This window comes from Acanthamoeba castellanii (genome assembly GCF_000313135.1).
Source record: "Acanthamoeba castellanii str. Neff unplaced genomic scaffold scf7180000084603, whole genome shotgun sequence".
Taxonomy (NCBI): Eukaryota; Discosea; order Longamoebia; family Acanthamoebidae; genus Acanthamoeba; species Acanthamoeba castellanii.
In genome coordinates this window covers 1,330,259-1,340,092 of record NW_004457654.1, presented here as the reverse complement: position 1 = coordinate 1,340,092, position 9,834 = coordinate 1,330,259, and the positions used below count along the sequence as shown (strand labels likewise).

Here is a 9,834-nt window from a genome sequence, read left to right as displayed (position 1 = left end):
CAAATCTTTTTCGGCTCTTTTTATCTTTTTCTGGCTGTATTTTCGCAGTTTTTTCTGATTTGGCTTCCATAAAGAATGCCACGCACGCCACACTAAGAAACACCGCACACGCACACGCGCACACACCTGGGAAATGGCGGAGCGTTTCTTTATGCACAGTATAGACAAAACCTAAGAGCCCTGCTCTGCGCCCGGGCGAAAATAATACTTCAAACAATGTGGTGCGGTGGTACTCATCAGGCATGTTCGAGGTGCTTGAGGACGGCCTGCAGCTTGTCCTCGAGCTCTTCGGTCCTCTGCTTCCACGTCGCGATCTCGCCCAGCAGACCCTTGAGCAGGGTCTTGTCCACCTTCTGCTCGGTGGCCAGCTGGCCCCTCAACTCCTTGATCGTCTTCTCCGCTTTCTGCATTGCAATGTTCCGTTTGGTGTGCGCTTACGATGAGTGATCAATGCCCCTCTTCTCGGTGAGAAAAGTGATGCATACCTTGTTCTTCTTGCGCTCCTCCTGAAGCTGTCGCTTGAGTTGGGAGACCTCGGGCTCGGGCTCTCTCGGCGACAGCCTGTTTAGAGAGAGGCATTGGTCAGAGCGGGCACTTGGCGACTGTCGGTCACAGCAAGAGCCATGTTTGACGGGACACGTACACAGGCTTGAGGTTGCTCTTCTTGATGTTGCTCTTCTTCTGTTTTTCGATGTTGTGTTTTGGCTTCTTCTTGTCGTCGATGAGGGGCTGCACGGAAAAGACCGGCTTCTCCATGGTCATACCCCCAGCTCCCTTGCGCTCGATGATGGAGCCCTTGAGCACGTGGCCCGCCTTGACGTGCTCCAGCGAGCGCGGCGGCGCACTCTTGTCCACCTGCCCAGGAGGAATAACGACTATGGCGTGAGACCTAAGTGAAGGTGTCCCTAGGGTAAGATGAGCGCGCACCTCCATCATCGCCGACTTGCGGACTGGCTCCTCCCTCTCCTCCTCTTCGTCGTCGCTTGCGAACGAACCGTAGGACTCGGAGCAGAAGGTCTGCATGGAGATGGAGTCGGTGTCTGGGCGTACGAGCGGTTCCTGGGGTCGCTCCAGCGAGGACTCGAGGGAGGAGGTCTTGGAATCATCCTCGTCGGCGTCGCTCTTGTAGCCGCTGATGAGGTTGCTCATGATCTCCTTGGCGTTGAGGGTCAGCGCCTTCAATATGAACGGATGCTACAAGAGGTTTCCGTTGTCAGTGAAGAGTTCGCGTGCACAACGGGCCAGACGATCTTCAACGGGGCATACCTTCAGCAGATCCTTTGCTGCGGGTCGGTCGGCCGGCTCCTTCTTGAGGCACGTCGCGACGAAGCTCTTGAATTCATCGGACCACTTGGCCTTGTCCTTCAATGTCGCAGGTTCCTCGGACGCGATAAGATACATTGCCTTTTATATTCCGAAGAAAGATTACGTTAGAGACGCGTTGGCCCGCATGCAGGAGAGTGTTTAGCTGCGAACGGTACCCGCATAAAGTGCTCCTCGTAGTAGGGAGGAGTGCCCTCGGCGAACTCGATGGCTGTGATCCCAAGCGACCATATGTCGGCCTGGACGTTTGAACGAGAGAGAACTGTTGAGTGGGTTGGGAGTTCACACTTCGTGCCCTCAAGGCGCATGGGCATACCCGAGAGTCGTATATCTCGCCTGAGAGGACCTCGGGCGCCATGAACAGCGGAGTGCCGATCACCGTCGACGCCTTGGATAGCGCTCCTCCGATCTGTGCAGACACGCCAAAATCGGCTGTGTTGGGTGCACACAGACGAGGTGGCGTAAGAAAAATGATCAGCCGGTCTGATCGCAGAGTGCCAAGTTCGCTCCACTCAGCGACATCGTACCAATTTTGGCCATGCCTTGCTCGTGGATGAGAATATTGGCAGACTATCAGAGACCACACACCAAAACCAGGGCCGCGGTATTAGACATACATGCTATGGGACGCTTGTGCAGCCTGTAATAATGGTGTAGAGCTTACCTTGATGTCTCTATGGATAACATGCTGGTCGTGAAGATACGCCAGCCCTCGGACGACGTTGAGCATGACGATAGCAATCTTGTGTGTGTGTGTGTGTGTGTGTGAAGATGAAGAGATCACTGTTAGTTCACCAAAAGCCAGAAGACTCTTGAAGGGGCACACTGGCGCTTACCTCGTTTTCTTCCAAGGTGCGAGGTTTGCGGGCCTTGAGCAGGTCTTGCACCGATCCCGCCCCACAGTAGTCCATCAAGATCTGCGTTCGGATGTGGTTGGGTGTGTGAATAGCCGGTACAAGACCAAAAGGCAAAAGGAGACAGAGCGCAGAGCAAGTGTGAAAGCTGCAGCGCACCCAGAGACAATCGTCTGCAAAGCAGCAGCCGAAGTACTGCACGATGCAATCGTGGGAGCACTTCTTGAGAATGTTGATCTCCTTCTTCATATCCTCCTGCGCGGCCACATTCTGCACCTGCGGGATGATCTTCACCGCCACCACGAACCCGCTTTCCTTGTGCGTGGCCTTGTGCACTGTGCCGTACGCTCTGTTGTCACCACACAAACAAAAATAAATTAAAAAGGCATGCGGCGTAAATAATTTAGTAATAATATATTAAATGCTAAATTATTAATAAATTATTAGGTGGAGGTACCCTTCGCCAAGTTGTTCGTGCAGGGCGAAGGCGTCTTCGGGACTCTCTGTAGACCATTCGAGCTCGCTATTGATGTGCGTCCGTTGTTCGAAATTGGTGGGTCCGCTGATTGTGAAGGAGGGCGTTTTATCGCCCCCTTTCTTCTTCAATTTTTTGCCAATCCCCTTCAATCCCTTCTTGATTCCAGATGATCCTGAAGACGCGGCAGCCACGGCGGCCTCGCTTGACGACGATTTGAGGCTGCCGCTCGATCTCCCTCGTTCGCCGGTCGACATGGCCGTGAGTAGAGTCTGTGGGCGCTCGGTCATTTTAGCTTCTAATTCGATGTGCCTTTCCTGATGATTTGGGAACTACCTCTTGACTTTGAATGCCAACTCGGCGCAACTTCGAAGCTCGAGATTAGGCAACCACTCTAGAGTGGGCAACGGCACGCAACCAAGACACTTGCAAGCACGGAAGTGGAAGTGGCCGGCTTGTTGCGTTGACGGTTTTCAACTCAAAACGTTGTTGGCCGGGACCTCGGTTGATGGTGCCAAGGGACACGCCGCGACCTTTGTTGCATTGCAGGTCGAGGCTAAGGGTCACGATCGCGAGCTGAGCTGGTCCCTGTAAAGTAGCACCAGCCCAGAGGTACACCTCACCAACCCTTTTAGGCCAAGTGCCGGCCTGGCGGGTGGTCACGTTGTTGCTTGGAGCAAACGAAAGGTGAGGCTAATTCTTGGTCCGCATGGTACGGGGGATCGCGGCACTGAGTGGCGGTATCGCTCCTGTGTGTTGCCCTTCATCAGGAGCAGGCTGCCCTCTTCCAAAAGAACCTGCAAACGGAAAGAGCATCATGCACACGCACACCGCACGGCGGCCAATCGCGAGCACAACCATTGATGGAGATACCAACCGGCACTAAGCGCTTTGTCTTGTCGTGCCGCAGGCAGAAGCGGCGAGTGGCCCCGAGCGATACCGTGGCAATGGCCGAGTGCTTCACGATGGCCTCCTCTTTATCCTGGTGCCTGCATTGCCACACCGCCGCCACCACCATTAGGCATGCGGGAGCCCGATGATCTTGGAAGGTACCTACCAGCCGATGTACTCGTTTTCGTTGCTGTAGAGGTTGCAGAATACAAAGTTAAACTTCTGCTGCGCCACGCCTTCGACCTTGAGCTTCAGATCGGCGAGGAATGGCGGCCAGCCCTTGCCCTCTCGTGTGATGTTGGTGTAGCTGTACCGCACTCCTGAGCACCGCAACATAACATTAATATATAGTTGTGTGCAGCCCAGCGTGGTAAGGTGTACTGCACCAGTGTCTCCGAACGTGCACACTCTTCGCGGCGTTGTGAGTGGTACAGATGGCTCATCTGCTTCGTGCACTGGGTGCAGGTTTAGTTGTGTGGTGGGCTGGTCCCCTTCGGCATGTGGGTTGTGTTGACTGAGTCGTGCTCGCTCCTCGCTCCTGGCCAGTGCTCCGGACCTTGCGCGAAGAGAATACGGCTTGAGGCTGTCCCGCGACCATCGCACCCCCTCGGAAGACGTCTCATCAGCGCTTTTGGGCATAAGGGCGGCCAGCAAATGCTGACTCTGCTCGTGGGAGAGAAACAGGCGATGATACTCCACCACCGCCCCGCTGCCATCATCGAGCACCACAAAATTGGGTGTTGTAGAAAAGGAACGCGGAGGTGCCCACGACAAACGGCAGGCCAACACCACCGGCCTGGCTGCTCGTCGCATCGCAGGAAGAAGGAAAAGAAGCAAACGAAAGAGCCGGCGGAGGGAAGAAAACGGAGAAAAAGAAAGGGTTAAAAAAGAGGTGCGGAGTACGATGCACGGGCCTTGTGGAGGATTCCAGAAATAACAAATCCCCTGTGGTGTAGTTGGCTAGCATTTCCGCCTGTCACGCGGACGACCCGGGTTCAAATCCCGGCGGGGGAGATCTTCCTTTTTGTTTTTGCTCCTTCCTCCAGCTGGGGCTTTTTGTGAGGGCAGCTTCCCCCAACGGCCAACCTAAGGTTAACAAATGCTCACCTTCTGGGTCTACTTGGTGCTGGTATTGTTGTGCCACATGTGTGCTGACATGGCACAGGCACACACTTCAGTTCTGTGCCTTAACTTTAATCACAAGTAACACCTTCATTTGGAAAGTTGAGGGATCAGCCTCCTTGTGATTATGTATATTGTTGCTAACAATGTTGATAGAGTTTGTGGATCATGTCTTCCACACTGATTTTGGAGTAGGAAGGTGGCTGGAGGTCACTTGATTGCCCAGAGCTGGAAATCCCACCCATGGTTGCAGCACTCAATCTGTAACTAAACTGAGTTGATGAGAAATCTGACTATAATGGCTGGAGGTCACTTGCTCAACTCCAAAGCAGTTTGACATAGTCCTATGTTACATCTCCATGCACCTGCTCATCACAACCTTCCCATTCCCAGGATGGCATGATTGTCAACTCCTTTGCTTGCCACAAGACCTGGTTTGGTTCAATCATCAATTGGGGAAGGTAATGCACCCTAAACTTGTGGTCATTTGAAATGAGAGGTCACAAATGACTGTGGAATTTTTGTTGTGCTAAAATTGTGTGAGATTTGACATTTTTGATTTATAGGGCAGTTTTGAAGATATGGATCTGCATGTGTGATTTTGACATGCTAGACCGCTGCTTATAAGTCATATTGAGGGATTTGAGATGAAAATGATTTGATAAAAACTTGGAATTTGTGGAGTTAAAAGTGATTTTATCAGTGTGGAATGGAGTGGAATTTTAACTTCAGGAATAGTGCTCCAATTCAGCACGCACAAATGTGAAGAATGAAGTTCAGTGCATATGTGTAACTGACTGAATATGGTGTGAGGTTGAACATGAACTGGATGTGAGGGCAGCATGTTGGCCACTGATTATGGAATTGATGGAGGGTATGCAAGCAAAAGCAAGGTGCTGTGTGAGGGTGTTCAGAGGAGCACTTACACAAAACAAGCAAAAGTTCTGATTTTCCAGATCATGTATGTGTACATGATAAACTAAGTATTGGTAGGTCAAACATGTAGTCATTGTGTATGTGTATGTGATAAAGTATGTGTCTGGTTTTACAGTTTTTGTTGTTGTGTATGCATAGGTGCAAGTCACCCTGCCATCAGCCATGGCCAACAACAAGGAACTGTTGAAGCTCCTGAAGGAGGTAACTGCCCCATTGCATACATGCTATTTTCAAAGCCCATGCTTTGAAACTGCAGGACATTCTATTGTGTACACATACATGATAGAATGTTTGCTAAGTTATCTCCTCCTTGCCCCACAGATCATGTGAAGATGAATGCTGCAACAATTTAATATCAAGTGAATGACAAAGAGCAGCTCCAGGCCACCCTCATAGTGAGCAGCCACCTCCTCAGGAGGCCAAGAAGGAAGAGATGAAGGGCACTCTCCACACTGAGATGTGACAAACAGCCCCTCGGAATTGCTTGTGTAAAGAATAAAAATTGACTTTTTGTCCAGTTAAATCCCAGCACCTGATTTTTCCTTTTATGGTTCTGTGTGCCAACCGTTCAGGAAAGTACCGAAAAAAATGTGCGTAGTCATCGCGTACGCGTACGCGATAAAGTAAGTGTAGCAAAACATGTACATGATAGAAATTGGTCATTCCAGACCTTGACTGATGGCCCAGTTACAGCATCATATCTCTCATTATGATGGTATTTTAATCTGCCATTTCTCAAGATGCTCCCAATTTTGTCTTTGCAGTGTTTAAATTAAAACCATTTTTGTGTTGTCAAAACCATTTTTATGTGGTTAAACTCACAAACAAAATCACTTTTCAAAATGACTGGACCTCTCATTTCAAATGACCACAAGTTCCTAGTCCCTCCCTCTCTCCACTTCACAGTGCACATTCTGACAAGGCATTGCTGTGTTGGCAGGCTCTTGCACTTTGTCCTCAACTACTCCAGTTCATGTCTACCTGGGCAGGTACTCCACTCCCTTCCCGTTTTTTGTTGTGTATGTGTACACAATGAAACAGATCACTGACTACTCACCAAATCAACAGCTTTCCCACCCCTCCTCCACCCTGCACTTGGAACCATCATACCATAGAAATCAGTCCAGAGGATAGTGACATCCACAGACACAGCACCCACCACAACAGGCACAAGCACAGCAGCAGATCTTGAAACAAGCACCACAGGAGCAGTAGCAGGAGCAGGGACACAAGTCCAACACTCTGACCTTGACCAGATGTCTGAAGCCATCTATTCCCTTACACACCTCAGTTATTGAGCACATTACAAATGTGGTCCATCTTCTTTCCAATGTGCTCCTTGGAGTGCATCACCACCATAAGAAGATAACCTCTAGGAACAACTTGCTAACCCAGTGTCTTGAAGCCTCACATTATCCCAATCTTCTCCCATTACACCACACCAAATGAATGAGAGATATTATTTTTAAATTATCACCATTTTTTGTTGCTCAGACCATTTAAACTCACAAACAAAATCATGTCTCTTTTCAAAATGAGTGCAAGTTCATAGTTTAGGATAAAAGTCTTTTTAGCATCCATGTTTGCTGGTGCAGTGGATGAAATTGCCAGAGGTGTTCCCACCATCCATATGTGGATTTTACTCATGCCCATGCTGTTCTTGCCTTACCTGTGCCATGTCAGCACACATGTGGCACAACAATACCAGCACCAAGTAGACCCAGAAGGTGAGCATTTGTTAACCTTAGGTTGGCCGTTGGGGGAAGCTGCCCTCACAAAAAGCCCCAGCTGGAGGAAGGAGCAAAAACAAAAAGGAAGATCTCCCCCGCCGGGATTTGAACCCGGGTCGTCCGCGTGACAGGCGGAAATGCTAGCCAACTACACCACAGGGGATTTGTTATTTCTGGAATCCTCCACAAGGCCCGTGCATCGTACTCGGCGCGGTTTTTCGCGCCTCCTTCTTTTTCTCCGTTTTCTTCCCTCCGCCGCTCTTTTGTTTGCTTCTTTTCCTTCTTCCTTCTCTGGATGCGAGATGTACAGCTTCCATCGATGCCCGTCTTGCAGAATCAATCATAGGGATGGGCCAAAGCATGTCTTCAAACTGCCACCCACAAAAAGGAAACTACAACTATTCTCGACAAGGCGGCAGCCAAGCTGATTGCCCTCCGCGTCCGGCAATACCTCGATTCGCCCTCGCTTAGCCCGACATCCAAAGAGGCTGAACGTAGCTACTGGTGCTGGTTTTGTGAGGAAGAAATCGACAATTCTGCCAATCAATTCCACTGGTACCCTTCCTCCTCTCGCGTAGATGTTAACATGTATTGTGCCAACCTTGTATCTCATGGTGCGCCAGTGAGGCCGTGTTGCGCCACCTCTCAACGCGGGAGCACCACGAAACAGTGCACGCCTTCTGGAAGGCCACCGCTGCGCCGGCCAGGGTGAAGGACCAGTTCCTCCTCACCCTCACAGAAGAGCATATCCAATCCTTACTTTCCAGACACCTCTCTTCTTCCTCTCCTCCTTCTCCTTCTCCTTCTCCTTCTCCTGCTTCTGTTTCTGTTTCTGTTTCTGTTTCTCCGCCCGTTCCCTTCTTTCCATCTGTTTCTTCATCTCCGTCTCCGCTTCCCTTCCCAGTAGTGTTTCCTTCATCATGCCGTACTCCCACTCCTCCGCCACACACCAGCAACGGCGGCCTGACAAGCACCCGCCGCCAAACGGCAATAGCCTATGGCGAGAGTACGTTCTCTCCCTTCTCCTTGACACGACGATCATAACACGGCACGGCACTGCACTGCAATGAGTCTGACCGCGCTGCGGCGCATCACGGCCAGACTTGACGGCGATCGCCATCCCCAAATTGCGAAAAGGCGAGGGCAACGTCCACACGGGGGCCAAGCCACCTTGGCTCCTCGATGACGCCTCGACATCGACGACCTCGACTCCTCAACCACTCATGTCGCCCAAGGAGGAGCTGCGGCGGATGATCGACGAGTTGAAGGCCAAGAAAGAGGCCGAGAAGAAGGCCAAGAATCCCAACCGCGTCGGTGGCTGGTACGTCGAGTTGAAGAGGCAGCGCGAGGCCCGCGGCGAGCACGGTATGTGGAACGAACACACATCCTTCTGATCTTCCAGTGCGTCGTTGTAACGCCGACTGACTCTCCCACCGTCTGCGCGTGCAGCAGACAACGAATGGCTGCCCTCTTTCGGCGGTGTGTGGAACGAAGGCCCTCGAAGTATGCATGCGCGCAAGCATCGAGCCTACGACGTTGGCAACAGCCGTCCTTCTCGAGCAGCACGCCCACCCAAGCCAAGTAACGGCGACGGTGCTTGACGTGTTGGCCACAACCATCAACAACTCACAATTGTTGTGGTGGCTTGTTTGTCAATTAAATTGGAACTGAAGAAGAAGAAGAATGGGCTCAGCTATCTGTGCCAACATTCAGACAGACCAGCATCGAACGCGCGGACTCGACAAGCTGCGGGCGCATTGGCCTGAAGACCGCAACACCTCACACAGCAGGCAAGGCCCGGAGAACGACACCGAACACGTCTGGAGACGAATGGCGTATCCTCATGGCCCATTAGCAGTAATATATACTGATGTTGCAGTCTAAGGTTTAACAAAGACAAGTTTTCATCTTCCTCTTCCGCGCGTCTTGTAGGTCCGCCGTTCGGTCGCCGCTTGTGGTTTATTCTGCTTTCCTTCCGCCGGAGTTTTTCCTCCGGACGGCGCATCTCCTCCGGCTCACCATCATCACCTTTCCAGACATGGCCACACCATCATCAGGCCTGATGATGATGATGATGATGGTGCAGGCCAGCCAACGCTGCGGTACATGCATGTTTGTGGAATTCTTTTCGTATTCAAAAAAAAAAGTTAATCAAGCAGGGATGGTCTTGATGAGGACTTCGTAGACGAGGAAGATGACGGCGTTCACCGGGAAGGAGCGCACGACGGTGGTGCCCAGGCCGGTGAAGAAGACCCGGTGGCCATCGGCTCGGTAGCTCTTCACCGCGCAGTCCCACATGCCCTTGTACTCCGGGTTGGTCTGCAGCCGGGACTTGATCACGTCGATCGGGTACGAGATGCCCCACGCCGCGATGCCGCCCAGACCACCCGCCACCAGCTGCTTCACCGGCGACACGTCGTCTGGTCGAAGCGGGTCATCCGCCCATTGCCTGCACGCGCACATGCGATCACATATCACCGACGACTCAGAACAAGCAGTCACG

The 9,834-nt window shown here is 51.7% G+C and overlaps 4 protein-coding genes across 4 annotated transcripts in view; 1 reads left to right on the top strand and 3 right to left on the bottom strand.

Moving 5' to 3' along the window:
- Positions 1-236: 236 nt before the first annotated feature.
- On the bottom strand, positions 237-2,942 carry ACA1_072940 (serine/threonine kinase; the record flags this gene model as incomplete). Its single annotated transcript, XM_004353136.1, has 11 exons — positions 237-404; positions 486-561; positions 644-855; positions 928-1,194; positions 1,267-1,404; positions 1,482-1,562; positions 1,640-1,755; positions 1,851-1,893; positions 2,160-2,240; positions 2,337-2,526; positions 2,635-2,942. 11 exons carry the CDS (start codon positions 2,940-2,942, stop codon positions 237-239), a joined length of 1,680 nt encoding a protein of 559 aa, XP_004353188.1.
- Positions 2,943-2,984: 42 nt separating this feature from the next.
- Positions 2,985-3,986, bottom strand: ACA1_072930 (uncharacterized protein; the record flags this gene model as incomplete). Its single annotated transcript, XM_004353135.1, has 6 exons — positions 2,985-3,046; positions 3,153-3,240; positions 3,369-3,449; positions 3,536-3,641; positions 3,710-3,863; positions 3,944-3,986. The coding sequence occupies 6 exons, from the start codon at positions 3,984-3,986 to the stop codon at positions 2,985-2,987; spliced, it is 534 nt and encodes a 177-aa protein (XP_004353187.1).
- A 4,568-nt stretch (positions 3,987-8,554) lies between these two features.
- Positions 8,555-8,916, top strand: ACA1_072920 (uncharacterized protein; the record flags this gene model as incomplete). Its single annotated transcript, XM_004353134.1, is given in 3 exon segments — positions 8,555-8,696; positions 8,781-8,866; positions 8,878-8,916. 3 exon segments carry the CDS (start codon positions 8,555-8,557, stop codon positions 8,914-8,916), a joined length of 267 nt encoding a protein of 88 aa, XP_004353186.1.
- Positions 8,917-9,482: 566 nt separating this feature from the next.
- The window catches only part of ACA1_072910 (carrier superfamily protein), a gene marked incomplete at both ends in the record, with an annotated part of 1,214 nt that continues 862 nt past the window's right edge, over positions 9,483-9,834 (bottom strand). Inside the window, one exon of the mRNA XM_004353133.1 lies at positions 9,483-9,780. Within this exon, the coding sequence (XP_004353185.1) occupies positions 9,483-9,780 (298 nt within the window). The remainder of the gene's footprint in view (positions 9,781-9,834) is intronic.